We start from the raw sequence: 18,117 nt of genomic DNA, 5'->3' as shown, positions 1-18,117 counted from the left end.
CGATGCTTTCGTTTGCAGGGGGGAAAAGGAGTTGTATCCCATTCGCACTGAGCCATTTATGATATTACTTTAAACTGTCATGGGTAACCCCCCCCCCCAAAAAAAAATCCTGGGAGTTGTAGTTTGATAAGGGCGCCGAGATGTATTCCTCTCCGCCACACTGCTGTAATTTCCAGCGGCGCTCCCCGTGAAGAGGAATGGGTTGTTAAACCATTCTGGAAACTGTAGCACTGGGGGTGGGGAATTGGGGGGGGGTCTCCTAACAATTCTCAGCGCCCTGAACAAACTATAATTTCCAGGGTTCTTTAGGGGAGAAGCAAGGACTCTCTAAAGTGGTGCCACAGCACTTTAAATGTCTAGTGTGGAGGCATCCTATCTTTTTCTCGGGGCAGACGAAATTAATTGAGCGCTGAAATAAATGCACTCAAGGGGGTCATTGCCCATCAATTTCAACAGGTCTACTTCGAGTAGGACGTAAAACTGGGCACAACCTGAAAGGAACACCATCGATCTCTGGCCCTGAAGAGCCCACAAAAATTTCACCCTACAAAAAACTTTAAAAAGTTTGGGTTTTTATAGTCCTGGCCCTGGATGAGAAAACATCGAAGCGTTTTCTTGGATTGGCACAACGCCCGCTCACAGCTTCTGTGCCAAATTCGAATCAAGTGTCAAATCCGAAGGTATAAAAGAAAGAAAAGCAAATTTGAACCCTTCTGCATCTCAGGGGGAGGAGAAGCATTCCCTTTTGAGTAAGAAAGAAAACATCCTTCAGAAATCCCAGTTTTCATTTTCAAAGAAAGAGAGACCTATTAAAAATATACAATTTTTTAGAAATTGCTGGCTGACTAAATCATGGGCTGCATTGAAAAATCAAAGGATTGAATTGAAAATCAAGCGGCCTGGCCAGCTGAGTCGAACAACGCAATGCAATCCTATTTTGGGGGTGTGCGGACTTAAAAAAGGGATGATTTCTCACCCACAAACGTTGCAGTCTCCCTCTCCCAAGCAGCTTCGTTAACTACGAACCCCAAAATCCGGGATCCCCCTCGAAACCGGTGCCAAAGTTTTGCGGTCCTTTTTTCCATGGCAAAGAAACACCCCGCGCTTTGCGGCACCCCCAAAAAACAGAGCCATAGCTAAGACCCTCAAACCTGGGGGTCACCCCCCCTAAAACCCCCAACGGGTTTGAGGGTCTATGGCTCCGTTTTCGGGGCGCTGCAAAACATTTGCCAAAGCCCGGCTCTGGTTTGGAGCGAACCGGATGACATGGAGTTTTGGGGAGGTGGGAGGCGGTTGCTAGGCAACCACAGGCAACAAAAGCATTGGCTGGCCTGCATCCTTCCCTTACTGAGATGGGAGGCGGTTGCTAGGCAACCAGAGACAACATCCCTAGCCCCCAGCATCTCCGGTGAGAGATGCCCTCCCCGCCACAACTCATTTGTCTTTAAATACTTTTTTTTTTAAGCCAACGGAAGCAGAAATTTCAAAGGGGGGACGACCCCCGGAAGATGACCCGGATTGATGCTGGAAGGGGGGCGCCCCCCGCTGTCTCCCGGGCCGCCATCAGCTCATTTGCTCCAGGTAAGTCGAGAGAAGGGGGTCCGGAGGCAGGAAAATGGTGTGCTTGTTGCTAACTTTCATCTGGCGTTTTCCTTCGTAGTCAGAACCTAAGACGGAAATAATAATAATAATAATAATAATAATAATAATAATAATAAATGGTAGCAATAACTGTAATGGTGATAATAATTTTGGTGTCTTTAAACACCTTGAAAAACAAAAGGACAAGGTGTTCTTTTCCAAAAGGAAACAAGCAAATACAAGTTGGTTCCCAAACACTGAAAACCCGGAAATAAGTGTTCTTGTTTTCGACTGTTTTCCGGAAGCCAGACGCCCGACGCAGCTGTCGGCTCTTGTCTCCGGGGCGCCTGCACTAATCAGAAGCCGCGCCTTGGTTTCTGAACATTTCGGAAGTCAAACGCACTTCCAGAATGGATTAAGTTTGGCGCTTTTGTTTTTGCTCTTCATTTTGCGTTTCTGTTTTTAAAGCTTTTTCAGGTTCATTTGTTTTTGTGACTGCGCGGAACCCAGTTCAGCTACCAATTGATGGGTTGTGTGACTGCGGAAATGGATAAAAGCCCCCCATCCACGAGAATATGTAATAGAATCACAGCAAATGAAAGTCTGCCGCTGTTGTACGAACAAAATTAGACAATATAGTCCATCGGTATTGAGAGAGGCAAACAAGTCTTTTTCAACAGTCACAATGACCATCATCTGTGCAGGTAAGAAAAAATAATAATTTTAATTTTTATCACCTACAATACTGTCTTATTTATTTTACAATACAGTACATTGATTCTTGCTTTTGTTTTATGGATCGATGGTCTCGTTAGATAGTAAAATTCATGTAAAATTGCTGTTTTAGGGGTTGTTTTTAAAAGTCTGTGACAGATTAATCTGTTTTGCATGACTTTCTATGGGAAACTGCGCCTTGGTTTTGGAACGCTTTGGTTTTGGAAAAGGACTTCCGGAACAGATTAAATCTGAGAACCAAGGGACCACTGTAGAAGAAAACCTTAGGAGATATTGGGGGGGGGGAGTTGGGCGAGGGAAGCAGGGCTTTGCAATTGCATTTTTTTAAAATAAAAGAAACGTTATTTCCTCCTTATCACCCAGCCATGGAGGCCGGAATGGAAGGCAGAGGCAGCCCAGAAAGGCCTCGCCCTCCCTGCAAGGGAGAGATAGCCACGTTCGACGTGAGCAAGCAAGTTTCCTCCCCCCCCCCAAAAAAATACGAAATAATATCAGAAAGGAGCCCTTACTGGCAGAAGCGAGGTCCATGTATTGGCAGACGGCGTGAAGGAGCAGCCTTTCGAAGCTGCAAGAAAAGAAATCGAAAAACACATTTTTATCCGCTTCTGCAAGTTCTCTCGCAACGGGGAAGGGGATGTCCAGATTTTGCTAGGTGCCCAGATCGCATTCCCCCATGACGGGGACGGATGGGAGCTGAACAACCAAGAACCTTTGGCCCATCGTCCATTTCCCATCGTCCTCACCGGGGTGGATAAAAATCAATGATTTTTTAAAACACACACACACACACACACACACACACACAAAATCGATTTTTTTTAAAAAAAATTAAATCGGATTTTTAAAATGAAATGCTTTTGGAAGAAAAACCTTTCTAAATATTTTCTATTTCAGTTACATTACAGTCCAAAGGCTGTTGATCAGGAAATGAGGATTTGTTTTAAGTTTTCCATGCACAAACCAAGTTGCACATCCCCCTTCTGTACTACAATTCCCATCAGGCAGCGGAACCCGTCGCGAGAACCGCTTTGTTACCTGTTGTCCATCATTGCCGTGTAGACGGAACGAGGGCTGGTGGAAAAAAAGGCCAATAGCTCATCCTCGAGGCACTCCAGGGTCCCCTGGGGGTGGGGGTGGGGGGAAGAAGCATGTCTCTTCTTTATTAATAATAATAATAATAATAATAATAATAATAATTGCATCCCTCCCGATATCACAGCAGGAATGCATATCAGTTAATATCTTGACCCTGCTCCACTGAAATTTCATAGGAAAACAGCCAAGTAAACAGCTATTTTCATAGAATCATAGAATCGTAGAGTTGGAAGAGACCACAAGGGCCATCCAGTCCAACCCTCTGCCAAGCAGGAAACACCATCAAAGCATTCTTGACATATGCCTGTCAAGCCTCTGCTTAAAGACCTCCAAAGAAGGAGACTCCACCACACTCCTTGGTAGCAAATTCCACTGCCGAACAGCTCTTACTGTCAGGAAGTTCTTCCTAATGTTTAGGTGGAATCTTCTTTCTTGTAGTTTGAATCCATTGCTCTGTGTCCGCTCCTCTGGAGCAGCAGAAAACAACCTTTCTCCCTCCTCTATATGACATCCTTTTATATATTTGAACATGGCTATCATATCACCCCTTAACCTTCTCTTCTCCAGGCTAAACATACCCAGCTCCCTAAGCCGTTCCTCATAAGGCATCGTTTCCAGGCCTTTGACCATTTTGGTTGCCCTCTTCTGGACACGTTCCAGCTTGTCAGTATCCTTCTTGAACTGTGGTGCCCAGAACTGGACACAGTACTCCAGGTGAGGTCTGACCAGAGCAGAATACAGTGGTACTATTACTTCCCTTGATGCTATACTCCTATTGATGCAGCCCAGAATTGCATTGGCTTTTTTAGCTGCTGCATCATTTTCGTGGAGGAGGGTCAAGATATTAACTGATATGCATGAAATTTCAGATATAGCTATATAATCCCTAGTGCAGTAAGATAAGACCTTTGGAGCAGGCATTTAATTTTTTTAAAAAAGTTTTTTTATGAACCACCCTATTATTTATACCATATGTTATGCCCCAGCCACTCTGGGCAGCTTCCAACACCTATAAAAACAATAAAACACCCAACGTTGAAAGCTTCCCGATATATGGGGCTGCCTTCAGGTGTCTTCTAAAAACTGCATGGTTATTTATCCGAATCAACAAGCTGCCCTCGGGTTTACAACCGACGGCACGACACAAAAGGAAGAAAGGGTTGCGGCGGAGGAGGAAAGGCAAGCGTTCCCAGGCGCCAAATCTCAGAAACTACGTTCTTGGCCAACAATCGGCTGGAAAAGGAAGGATATCAAGGAGAAGGCGGAAGCCGAGGATCTTTCGAGCAGAGCCCAGTGGAAACAGCTCTGGTGCTTCTCCGGCCCCGGCCTGCCCCGCGTTCGAAACCTACCATTGGGATACGGCTCCGTTTCAGGGTCGTTCTCAAGCGCCGGCTGATGCGCTGGAAACACTCTTGCGGGGTGTCACCGGAGTGTTCTGCAACGGAAAGACGGTGGGAAGAGGAGGGAAACAGGCCGTGAGATTCCTGCGTTGCAGGGGGTTGGCCTAGATGACCCTGGGGTGCCCCTTCCAGTTCTGCAATTCTGTGATTCTAAGGGGAAGAACAGGGGCCAGGAGCTTCTAGATCAGGGGTAAGCAAACTTTTCCAGCAGGGGGCTGGTCCACTGTCCCTCAGACCTTGGGGGGGGGGTTGGCCGCCAGACTATATTTTTTGGGGGGTGGGTGGAAAATGCACGAATTCCTATGCCCCACAAATAACCCAGAGATGCATTTTAAATAAAAGCACACATTCTACTCATGTAAAAACACCAGACAGGCCCCACAAATAACCCAGAGATTAATTTCAAATAAAAGGACATATTCTACTCATGTAAAAACCCGCCGATTCCCGGACCGTCCGTCGGCTGATTTGAGAAGGCGAATGGGCCGGATCCAGCCCCCGGGGGGGCCTCAGTTTGCCTACCCATGTTCTAGCCGGAGAGTTTAAGAGCTGCACCCGTTGGCTGTGTCCGCCGGTGCCATGTGGCCCTCGGACCGCTTCCAATGAGCGGATGCGGCCCTAAAAAAAAAAAAAGAGTTCCTCGCTCCCTGACGTGGCAGGTAAGTCTGCAAAGCAGCACCTGTTGGATGCCTGCCTGCCACCACACCCTCTTCCCCAGGAGGGCCTCCCCTGAACAGGGAGCGTTGCAAGGGTAGACTGCTCCTGTATAGGGAGGTTCGTCTGAAAGCAGAAATCTCTACCTCCCTCCAAGAGCAAAGATGCTCTGGAAACTGAGTTGGGAGCCCGTTTGACTGCAAGGAAGAGAGAGAGAGAGAGGGAGAGAGAGAAGGAAGGGCTTTTTTTTGCATCAGAAATGCAAAACAACCCTGCAAGGTAGGCCAGGCGTACCTTTCCACTTGACATCCGGTTTGTCGGCCAGCTTGCCCTTCTGCTTCTTCGCCGCCTTCTCTTCCAGGTACAAGAGGACTCGCTCTTGTTCTTCGCCAGACCGGTTCATGAAGTCGTTCCAAATCTTAGCCGACAAACACACACACACGACAAATTTATTTCTATAAATTGCTTGCAGACTAAATTATGGGCTGCATTGAAAAATCAAAGGATCATTAAAAAAAATCAAGCGGCCTGGCCAACTGAGTCGAACAACGCAATGCAGCCCTATTTTGGGGGTGCGTGGCCTTAAAAAAGGGATGCGTTTTCACCCATGCCCCCAACAAACTTTGTGGTCTCCCTCTCCCATCAGCCCCAAGCAGCTTCGTTAACTACGAACCCCAAAATCTGGGATCCCCCCAAGAAACCGGTGCCAAAGTTTTGCTGTCCTTTTTCCCACGGCGAAGAAACACCCTGCGTTTTGCAGCGCCCCCCAAAAAACGGAGCAATAGATAAGACCCTCAAACGCGGGGGTCACCCCCCTAAAACCCCAATGGGTTTGAGGGTCTAAGGCTTCATTTTCGGGGTTCATGAAGTCGTTCCAAATCTTAGCCGACACACACACACACACACACACAAAAATGACAAATCTCATGAATGCACAACCTGATCTCGAACCAAACAGCAGCATTTCGCAGGGCCGTTTTTAAATTTATTTTTCTCAGGTGAATCCACTGTCAAGTTGATTAAGTGGACACAGGACAGAGAACCGAGTGTAGTTCGTACGGGTTTCGAGGGGAGCATGAAACTCTGAATCTTAGGGTTGCGGGTTCTAGCCCCATGGTGACATTTATACCCCACGCCCATCTCGTGCGGCGAAAGATTCCTGCCTTGAAGGGGGTTGGAATGGATGGCCCCCCGAGGTCCCTTCCAACTCCTACAAAATCCTAGGAAAGATGTGTTGTTTTTTCCGGTTCAGGTAACATCCAGGGTTGGGAAAATGCCTCTATTTAGAAGGGGCAAGAGCGGAGAATGCCTCTTTATAGGTCATGGGTGGGGAATACCTGTGGCCCTTATAAATCCTGTTAAAATTACTCCGACTTCCATTAGCCCTGGTGTGGCCAGTGGGTCAAGGATGATGGGAACTGCATTACCTACGGTCCCTCGGATGGCGAGACTCCACATAAAATCACAGAGCTGCAAGGGACCCCTGAGGGTCATCCAGTTGAACCCACTGCAAAAGGGAAGCTTAAAGTCATCAAAAAGGATGCCCTTCCTTGCCAAAGTCACTTTTATTTTATTTTTTGGGGCTTGGGGACAACATGGCAAATCCTACGTAGCCGATCGGAGCTCGGCGGTGCAGCACCTGAAGGCCCCGGGTTCAAATCCTCGCTAGGTACGGCTGCGACAGTGCAAGTAAGGAAATACAGGTGAAACTCAGAAAATTAGAATATTGTCGAAAAGTGCATTTATTGCAGTGATGCAACTTTTTATTTTTTATTTTTATTTTTATTTGTACAAATGCTTTCTTTTGGAAATTCCACAGTAATAAAACAAATAGTTACGATAATACAAAAATAAACAAAAATAAACATCGCTATTACTGTACATTTCATTCATTCCATTCCATTTATAATTGACCCACCTAACGACAAATAATTACAATTACAACAAATAATGGCTTGACATATCTTGCTTTGCATGTCATGCATCTATCTCATATATTGGTTTCACCTTTTAAGTTGCGTTACTGAAATAAATGCACTTTTTGACGAATTTTCCAAGTTTCACCTGTATTCACCTATTCAATGCTGGGTGGTTTTTAAGCAAGGGTTGCAGTTCTACAATTTAAGTCTGTCCGGCAATCACTCCCCGTAAGATAACTAGAAACAATTTCACAATTAAAAAGACACGAAAGATTAAAAAAAAAACCCAGCTCACATGAATTCATGTACAGTATAAGGCAAAACAATTAAAAGATCGCTTTCGTATGCAAAAACGTTTTGAGGTTTTGCAGAAACGGTTTCAAATCTGATACATGCCATTAGAACAACAACCACCACCATCACAGCGGAGGCAAGTTGTTTGTACCTCCCGGCTGGAACCCGAGTTCGAAAGATGAATTCCGGACCCAGGTACAGAAAAAAGGCTTCGGAATTCAGAGCGCTGACTCGTTCAGATCCTAATTCCTGCATAGGGCTGAAAACGACAAGCACGGGGCTGCTTCAAAGTTCGGGCTCCGCAAAGCTTTCAAACTTAAAAAACTTGGCAAAGCACCTGAGGCTTAGCAACGCGCTCTTTCAATCTGGCAGCTCAGGTCTGGCAAAGTTCCTTTCCATTGAGGCCGAGGTCTTGCAAAATGACTTGCTTTAACCTTGCACCAATTTGACTGAATTAATCAAAACCGAATTTGGGTGACTGCTGGGGGCGGGGGGCGGGGAGGAGATGCAATTTCCACCTACAAAATGCAAACGTGAAACATTGCCGAATGGTTGGTTTGTTTTAATATAGAAAAGATGCCATTTGCAAAAAAAAAAAAAAACGGAAGGAATCTGCTCTAGAGAGGTGAGGGGTGCCTCTCGAGGAAGAGAGCTGGAATTGAACGGGGGGGGGGGGGAGACCACAACGCGTACCTTGATGTACGTCTCATTGTTGCAGGCTTCGGTGAAGATGCTCGGACTGGCCGGGTGCGTGACCTCCCCGTCTTCGCCTGTGCATTCATCCTGCTCCAGGAGAGTCATTAGATAACGTGCTGCGAGGGGGGGGGAGACGCAGAATGTGTGACTCCCCTCTGCAGGTTAGCAATGCACAGCATGCGTCCAAACTATGCTACAAAGCTGAAATCTCAATTTATTGCTCCTCCCACTTTTGCCGCTGGTCCCGCCCACAAGTGGCTAGCGGCTCCCCCCCCCCCCCAAGAATGGAATTCGGCCCTCGGGCCGGAAAACGCTTCCCCTATCATGATACAACACGGCTCAGTCGGCAGAATCACATAATTGCAGAGGGTCCAGCCCCGTGCAATGCAGGAATAATTCACCCAAGGTGGGGCTCAAACCTGCGACCCTCGTGTTCTACGGGCTGAGCTCTCCCCGGCTCAGAGCAGCTTGATCTCAGGGTCGTGGGTTCGAGCCCCAGCATTGGGCTGCTGCGGGTTGGACTAGATGACCCCCGGGATCCCTTGTGATTCTGCAATTCCTCTGGGCAGAGATGCGCCCCCAACCCGAAACTCAACTGTTCTCGAGGCGCTGCAGGCTCTTGCGCCCTTTGGCCCGGGGGATGAGATCCGAGTTGCGTATGGCTTGGTTGATGTAGTACTGCTTTCGCTTCGCCGGGGAGAACCTCTTGGCGGTGGGGCTGGCCAGTGGCGGCAGGCAATCCTCGATCCTTCTGCAAACAGGGGGAGCGGGGAGTTTAAAAAATCAGCAGGCGATGAAAATAATGGCAAGAAAAACTGATGGAACTATGCGGAAATGGCAAAACTGACCGATAGACATCAAGACAACAGTGACTTTAAAAGAGAATGGGAACCCTTTATATTATATTTTACAGAAACAAAGAAATATTATAGACTTGATGGCAGGATTTATAGTAAATAAACACTCAACACCTTTATTATTTACTAGCTGTAGTGGGCGACATGTTGTTGTGCCTCAGTCAGGGTCCCCGTTTCCCAGGAGAGGCGCATGACGTAAAAACATCCGTCTCTCTTTAGCCCCCAGCGGGTAACATCATCTTCCCCCCCATGTTACGTCACCCCGAGCCCTCTCTCTCCCCCCCTCGTATATCGTATGCCCGAAGGTTCCTCCTTATGTCGTAGGTAATGTTCGTGTGACGGTGTGTTGAGTAGCCATTTGTGAGTGTTGGTATTTTGATTACCCCCCCCCCCACTCCAACGGTTTGTTCAGCCTGGAGAAGAGAAGGTTAAGGGGTGATATGATAGCCATGTTCAAATATATAAAAGGATGTCATATAGAGGGAGGGAGAAAGGTTGTTTTCTGCTGCTCCAGAGAAGCGGACACGGAGCAACGGATTCAAACGACAAGAAAGAAGATTCCACCTCAACATTAGGAAGAGCTTCCTGACAGTAAGAGCTGTTCGGCAGTGGAATTTGCTGCCAAGGAGTTTTGCTCTTGTCTAGCGAGGGTTCCCTGGAAACCTGAGCTGAGCTGCTTTGGAGACAGAAACTTTGGAAGCTGCAGTACCAGTGGAGTCATCACTAGAGGGCGATGTTTTGCAACCTCAACGGTCAAGCGGTTTCGGAGAAAAGTGGAGACCCACAAACATGGGCATTTTACATTTTTATATATACTGTATAGATAATAATATGTAGAAGATAAGAAACAATATAGTGTGTTTTTGTGATAGCAGTGTGAAATAGGGGGGAAATAAACCAGAAATGGAAGTTGGGGGAAGCCCAGGAGGGGAGGGGAGAGGGAATTTAATATTAATATTACTGCTATGGATATGCGATGTATGTAATAATTGAAAAAGAAAATGTAATAAAATCTTTTTAAAAAAAAATCAGCAGTCTCTCTGCAGCCATGACCCACCCCAAAATAAGAGAGCCCCCAAACTCAAGAGACCTGCATTGATCCATTTTTATCAACCTAAACGCAGAGATAAGAAATATCCGATTTATTACAAACAAGCATCGTATTCTACGAATGAGCTCCGTTCCACCTTGCCAAACACACTGAGCTCAGGTGAGTCACTCTTTGGGTTCCTTTTTTTTAGGAACGCAAACCACCTTGCAAGCAAGAAGCGCGACCAGTTCGACTACCAGCCTGAAGCAGGAACCTCGTCAAAGGAAAGGACAGCCGTAACCGTTTGTGCCTGTTTCAGGCTGGCTTATTTCCATCTCTGCTTAAAAACCTCCAAGCAATGAGAGCCCACCATCTTAGCAAATTTGGTAACAAACCACTTCTCTAGAAACTGCAATATGACTAACATACAATCGTTTCCCTCGCGGAGCAGTTTCTTTTTGAAAGTTAAACTGCATGATTTTGGTTTTTTAAAAATAGTTTTTATTGTTTAAAATAAAGAACACACGTATTTACAACAAACCTTGCACAAACCTACATACATTACACAAATAGACAACTTTAAACAAACTCTCCATATCTAATACATCCATTTCTCTTTTATAAACAATAAACTTCCAGTTATTCTCACTGTAATTTATATTTTACTATCTCTTTATCTCACAGTTATGAATTTCTTTTTATCCCTTAATTTCATATACTCTTTATTCTCTTAATTATACGTTTCAGCCGGGTCCGTCTATTTCTGCCATTAGGATTTCGTTTATACCATTATTCATCAAACATTCTTTAAACACCCCCCACAACTAGCTAAAACAACTGGGAGAAGAAGAGGGTAAACTGCATTATTTTGACTACACCATAAAACAACAGGAGGGCAGGTTTTTACATACCCACGAGACGACTCACATGACATGCCAGAAATTTTATATTTAAAAAACAACAACAAAACTGCCAGAAAGTTTTTTCCGTATGTCAAGTCGGAATCGCCTTCCTTGTCACTTGAAGCCACGGGTTCGAGTCCTGCCTTCCAGAGCAGGAGAAAACAAGCATGCTCCCTCTTCCATGCGACAGGCCTTGAGATATTGGAAGATGGCTATCATATCTCCTCTCAATCTCCTCCTTTCCAGACCCTTGATCATCTCGGTCGTCGCCCTCCTCTGCACACCTTCCAGCTTGTCAACATCCTTCTTAAATTGTGCTGCCCAGAACTGGACACAGGACTCTGGGTCAGGTGTGGCCTGACCCAGGCAGAATAAATTGGGACTATGACTTCCCTTGATCTGGACACTAGACTTCTGTGGATGCAGCCTAGAATAGCATTTGCTTTTTTTGCTGCTACATCACCCTGTGGGCTCCTGTTCAGCTTGTGGTCCACTGCCTGCATGCAAACAACAATTGGAAGAAATATTACCTTGCCTCCTGCAGCAGCTGGGTCCTCAAATTTCAGACGCTGCCGTTGGGCTATTGTATCGGTCGCAAGGAAGCTGACCTAGCCGGATAGGGTTACCATCCCCCCGGCCAACAATAGGCTCAGAAATACAATCGCGTTCTCCCCTCCGCTTCCTGGGCTGAGCTCCATATACATCATAGAAACGTCAGGTTGCAAAGAGACCCCAGGTGGTCATCTAGCCCAACCCCCTGCAAGGCCCACTATCAAGCCAGAAATATATGCAGCCATCCCAAACAGGGATCGAACTTGCAACCAGCTGAGCTCCAGTGGTACCTTGGTTCTCAAACGCCTTGTTTCTCAAACGTTTTGGTTCTCAGATGCCGAAATCCAGAATTTTTTGGGGGGGGGCCAAGAGAGTGGGGCCCTAAGTTATAGCTTGCTTAGCTTATATGAAGGCAGCCCTGTTTAGGGAAGCTTTTAATGTTTAACAGACCAATGCATTTTAATATTTTGTTGGAAGCTGCCCAGAATGGCTGGGGAAACCCAGCATGATGGGTAGGGTATAAATAAAAAATTATTATTATTGTTAGTAGTAGTAAATCCAGCACTGGAGCTCAGCCCAGGAAGCCAGCTGGGCGGAGGGGGGCACACGATTGTGTGTTTCCGAGGCTGTTGTTGGCCGGGACAACGGTAACCCTACCTGGCTGGTTCGCCTTCCCTGCGGCCGATACAATGGCACAGCGGCGTCTGAAATGTGAACCTCCCATTATGAGCGGACGGCAGGCTGGCGGGAGATGGATCCAGGAGCCCCGCCGAGGCCACCCAGCACCCAAAGGCAGATCGCGGGTTCGGTGTTTGCCGAGGGGACCTGGACGCAGCGAGGATGGAGCCTCTGCAATGGGAAATGTAAGTTTTCTCCTGTCCGGTGTTTGCATGAAGCCGGTGTTAGAAATTAGCCAGGCGCGTTTTGCAACCGATCTCTGGGTGCCAGAACATCTCCATTCTGCTGGCCCCTCCAGCTTTCTCCAGCAGGCAGTGGAAGAGCTTATCCCCTGTGTCTTTATCCCACCCTTTTCTCCCAAGGAGTCCCTGGTTCGCCCCCCCCCACTCAGTTAATCCCTACGATGACCAGACCTGCAAGGTAGGCCAAGAGGCTGCGACTGACTCCAAGGTAACCCAGTGAGCTTATTGACGGAGAGGGGATTCGAACCCTGATCTCCCGGGTCCTAGTCTGACCCTCTAACCACTGCACCCCACTGTCTTCCTAGAGTCCTGCTGTTATGGCAGTAGCTCTATAAATCAAGTCGGTAAATAAATATGGGGAAAGCAAAGTATCCCTTCGAGAAGGATCTGAAAGAGTTTCCTTGAAGCTTTAATTGGTTCTGTTCTCGACTGTTTCATTTGATGAAAATAGGGACGTCCTATTCCATCCCCTCCAACGTTTCTCCCTTGAAAATAGGGACGTCCTATTCCATCCCCTCCAATGTTTCTCCCTTGAAAATTGGGACGTTCTATTCCATCCCCTCCAACGTTTCTCCCCTGAAAATAGGGACGTCCTATTCCATCCCCTCCAACATTTCTCCCTTGAAAATAGGGACGTCCTATTCCATCCCCTCCAACGTTTCTCCCGTGAAAATAGGGACGTCCTATTCCATCCCCTCCAACGTTTCTCCCGTGAAAATAGGGACGTCCTATTCCATCCCCTCCAACGTTTCTCCCGTGAAAATAGGGACGTCCTATTCCATTCCCTCTAACATTTCTCCCGTGAAAATAGGGACGTCCTATTCCATCCCCTCCAACATTTCTCCCGTGAAAATAGGGACGTCCTATTCCATCCCCTCCAAGGTTTCTCCCGTGAAAATAGGGACGTCCTATTCCATCCCCTCCAACGTTTCTCCCGTGAAAATAGGGATGTCCTATTCCATCCCCTCCAACATTTCTCCCGTGAAAATACGGGCATCCTTTTCCATCCCCTCGAGCGTTTCTCCCCTGAAAATAGGGACGTCCTATTCCATCCCCTCCAACATTTCTCCCGTGAAAATAGGGACGTCCTATTCCATCCCCTCCAACGTTTCTCCTGTGAAAATAGGGACGTCCTATTCCATCCCCTCCAACGTTTCTCCTGTGAAAATAGGGACGTCCTATTCCATCCCCTCCAAGGTTTCTCCCGTGAAAATAGGGACGTCCTATTCCATCCCCTCCAACGTTCCGTGAAAATAGGGATGTCCTATTCCATCCCCTCCAACATTTCTCCCGTGAAAATACGGGCATCCTTTTCCATCCCCTCGAGCGTTTCTCCCCTGAAAATAGGGACGTCCTATTCCATCCCCTCCAACATTTCTCCCGTGAAAATAGGGACGTCCTATTCCATCCCCTCCAACGTTTCTCCTGTGAAAATAGGGACGTCCTATTCCATCCCCTCCAAGGTTTCTCCCGTGAAAATAGGGACGTCCTATTCCATCCCCTCCAACGTTCCGTGAAAATAGGGATGTCCTATTCCATCTCCTCCAACATTTCTCCCGTGAAAATACGGGCATCCTTTTCCATCCCCTCGAACGTTTCTCCCCTGAAAATAGGGACGTCCTATTCCATCCCCTCCAACATTTCTCCCTTGAAAATAGAGGCATCCTAAGGAAAAGCGGGATGGCTTCTGGCCATCCAGGACTGTCCCTGGAAAACCAGAATGCTTGGAAGCTCTGCTAGCACTGACTGGCCTCTCTCCCCCCCCCCCCCAGGACACCCCAGGCTCCTCCGGAAAGCCACATGGAGGCTGCAGAGCTGCGGTCCGAGGGCCAACCGTTCCTGCTCTCCGGCCGCGGGAGCCCCAAGATGGACTGCATCGTCTGCTACTGCTCCTACGACCTGTCTGGCCGGCTTCCCCGTCGCCTCTACTGCGGCCACACCTTTTGCCAGGCCTGCATCCGGCGGCTCCACATCGTGGTCAACGAACAGCGCTGGATCCCTTGCCCGCAGTGCCGCCAGAGCACGCCAGCTCCCCGCGGAGGGGTCACCATGCTTGACCTGGATCTCGCCGCCTTCCTGGCGGTCAAGTCAGAGAAGGAGCACCCTCGGGCCGTGGCCAGGCCCGAGCCGGAGCCGGCCTCCAAATCGCCCGCCAAGCAGGAGCCGGTCACCCGACAACCTGCAGGCCTGTGCCACGAGGCTGTGCCACGGCCGTACTTGCCGCAAAACAACTGCTGCGCTGGCTGCCTCTGCTGTGGGACCACGGCGGATTTCCAGAGCTGACCGGGAGTCATCTGGGCCCCCCATCTGCCTCACATCCTCCTTGAAGGGATAGCGGAAGGCAGCTCCCCGTTGCAAGCTCACTTGCCTTCCAGCCCGTATTGTCCGAGAGCCGCGTATAAAAAAATTATTTCCGCTATTTTCATCTATCGAGTTCAGATCTCGCGCTCTGTGCCTAGTAAGCTGACCGAGATTCCTAATAACGGCTGGAAATGCAAGCAGGACGCTTCTTCCCGCATGTGGTGCCATTGTAGGAAAGAGAGGGAGTTTTGGGAGACGATATACGACGAGATGAAAAAGATGTGATGGTACCAAAAAAGCCCGAAGCTTTTCCTTTTCGTCCCAACAGATATGCGGCCACAAAGAATGGACTCTTCTGGAAAGTTCGGGTACGAGAAGAAGATGGGGGAAACTTCTGCTCTGAGGTCTGCGCAGAGATCATTTTCCGGCATGAACCGGGGACATTGCAATTAATTTATTTTGTACGCCTAGAGGGGGCCTTGTCGCTATGCCAGGATACTGAGACACCCCCCCCCCCCCGGTCTGTTTGCGGGACTGCCCCAAGGTCAACATTTTCTGGGCAAAAGTATATTTTTTTAGATCTCTCGGATAACTGGGCAAAAACCATCCGCCTCTCCTTTCAGTCTGTCTCTTTGGAATTTGTATATTTGTTATTGAGGCCTAAATAACAAGGAACCAGTTTTGCATCCAGCCAGGACTGCCAAATTTTGGATGACCTCAGCCGGGCAGGTTCCTCGCTCCTTCCTGAAGATGAGACTCATTGAAGTCTTTCGTCTGCGGAGACCAAACTGCCCCTCCGGAGGAAAATCAGCTTGTCCGAGCCCCAGAAATGGATTTCCTGAAGTCTGCTCAGCAGACTTTGTATAACGGCATTTTGTTAGCTACCGTGAGGACTGGGATTTCTGCACTAAAGAGGGTTGGACTAGATGACCCCTGGGGTCCCCTTCCAGGACTCAAGCAGTCGCCTAACTCATGGACTTCTCCGGACACTCTTGACAGACTCTGCCACGTCCGCGATAGCCTGGCCAAAGATGAGACGCAGTTTGGAGAAAGAAGTTGAATTTTTAAAATTTTATTATTATAGTAAAACCAGTTTTTGCAAGGTTTGCTCTCAATAAACAGGGTTTAGGACAAACAAAATTAAAAAAAATTCTTCCAGTAGCACGTTTTGGTGCGTTTTGTGGCATGGGTTAACTTCCTAATCCTATCCTGCCTGCTCTAACCACTGTTCCTTACTGCCCAAACCAGACGCCGTCCTCCCTGTCCCCCCTCCCAAGCCCAACTGCCTTTAACTGCCCTGTCACCTGCCCGTCATGCTCTGTCCTCAGCAAATCAGCACGCAGCACACTTCAAAGGTCCCGCCCACTGGACTCCACCTTACCTCAAGCCCTACAAATATCTCTTTGGGTAACGCTTTGCCGTATGTCTCTTAATATACAAACCCTACACAAGCTCCACACACACAAACACACAGAAAGCAGCCTTGCATTGGGGAGTTTTTAAAGCTTGGCATTTTATTATGTTTTTATCTGTGCTGCAAGCCACACAGGGTGGCTGGGGAATAATAATAATAATAATAATAATAATAATAATAATAATAATAATAATAATAATAATAAGGAGGAGGAGGAGGCGGCGGCGGCGGCGGCGGCTCTGGCACCTCTTCCTTCCTTGGAGCTTTTTAAAGCAGAGTTTGGATTGCCATCCATCATGGATTCTTCCGCTGGGTTTCCTGCATCAAAGGGGGTTGGATTGGATGGCCTTTGGGGGTCCCTTCCAACTCTTATAAGAAAAAAAAACCCTGCTCCTTTTCCCTTATGGGGTATCCAAGAGCCACTATAGAGTCCTTAAGTGGGTTCCCTATTGGTAGGAGAAAATAACAGAGGCCAAGCAGAGAATATTGAGAAGCAAAGCGGCTAGTAAGCCTGATCTTTATTCAAGGAACTGTTGCAACAGGGACCCCGCTCACCACAAGAAGGAGGGAGGCGAGGAACCCAGAACATTGGTGAGCAAACCCCTATATAGACTTTTGAAGTTGCCCACCCTGTAGCCCAAGACCACCCCCCTGAAACATCATACATACCTCACAGAAGGAGGCAGGTCTGCAGCAGAAATCCTGCCTGCCAGGATACCTGATAAAGGTCACTGACTGCATTACCTTTGGTGATGGTTAATACTCTAATTCCGGGATCCAGGTCACAGCAGGCTCACCCTATGAACATTCAATTTGTATTTGAGACCTTGGGATTCTTATAACACTACGATTCTGTGATTCCACGCATGGAGACCATTTGCAGAAGATGACCCATTGGGGTCCCTTTCCAAGCAGGGAAGGACTCAGTCCAAGACTTGCCGGCCCGCCTGCCTCTGTGCGGTTGTGTAGCCATTGTTCCCAGGGCCAGATTGAGGTTTGAAGCGGCCCTCAGCGCCTGAAGGTAATGGGGCCCTTTCTATGTCCAGCTGCCCTTTGTCAACAACAAATTGTCGCTGTTTTTTTGCGTTGACTATATGCTATGTGGTCATTGATGGAGGTATCTAAAGCCATGTGCACATCACAAAATATGTAGTTTATCAAAGTCCTTGTTGAACTGAAATACAATTAAGAAGAAGTATATGAATGGTGAAATAATTATGAAGCTCAAACGTGAAATGATTTTTTTTTTATTCACAACAAACTGAATAATGCTAACACATTGGCATTTGGCAATAGCAAAAGTTCCTTCGGAAACACAATTGACAAAAACTCATCATCTGGTCTCTAGAAACTTGCTAGAACATGAAATAATAAGAGGTGTAAATATATGATGCAAACTACTAATAATGATAAACAGCAGAATGTAGGCACCCTATATATAGAAAGGAGCAAACCAGTGATATTTTAGGGAGCAGGCTCGCAGGCGGGGCCCATGACTTACATCACAGGAGCCTACACAACACAAAACACGGTTGCTGTATGTAGGTTTTGTTTTATTTGTCTTTAATCTTATATTTTGGAAATGTACATACAGGTTGTTGTTTTCCTTTAATTTTTGGGGGGTCCCAAGAGAGTGGGGCCCTAAGCTAGGGCTTGTACGTAAATCCGGCACTGCTTTTTTGCCTTCCCTGAATGTCCTCTCTTTAGCGCTCGCAAAGAACAACATTGCAAAGACCAGGACCCTCCGCAGCTTACTGGGACTGGTGG

At 47.5% G+C, this 18,117-nt stretch overlaps 2 protein-coding genes across 2 annotated transcripts; one reads left to right on the top strand and one right to left on the bottom strand.

Annotated features, from left to right (window-relative positions):
• Positions 1-1,213: 1,213 nt before the first annotated feature.
• On the bottom strand, positions 1,214-9,154 carry LOC132592244 (R3H domain-containing protein 4-like; the record flags this gene model as incomplete). Its single annotated transcript, XM_060275225.1, has 7 exons — positions 1,214-1,667; positions 2,826-2,881; positions 3,352-3,437; positions 4,761-4,846; positions 5,760-5,883; positions 8,372-8,490; positions 8,971-9,154. Coding segments are annotated over 7 exons (759 nt in total), but the record flags the coding sequence as incomplete, so codon positions are not given.
• A 5,261-nt stretch (positions 9,155-14,415) lies between these two features.
• Positions 14,416-14,918, top strand: LOC118086464 (RING finger protein 224-like). The gene has a single exon (XM_035118098.2). It carries the CDS (start codon positions 14,436-14,438, stop codon positions 14,916-14,918), a length of 483 nt encoding a protein of 160 aa, XP_034973989.2. The 5' UTR covers positions 14,416-14,435.
• Positions 14,919-18,117: the final 3,199 nt, after the last annotated feature.

This window comes from Zootoca vivipara, chromosome 6 (assembly GCF_963506605.1).
Source record: "Zootoca vivipara chromosome 6, rZooViv1.1, whole genome shotgun sequence".
Lineage (NCBI taxonomy): Eukaryota > Metazoa > Chordata > Lepidosauria > Squamata > Lacertidae > Zootoca > Zootoca vivipara.
The sequence above is the reverse complement of the archived record's forward strand: the minus strand, read 5'-3'. Positions and strand labels throughout refer to the sequence as shown.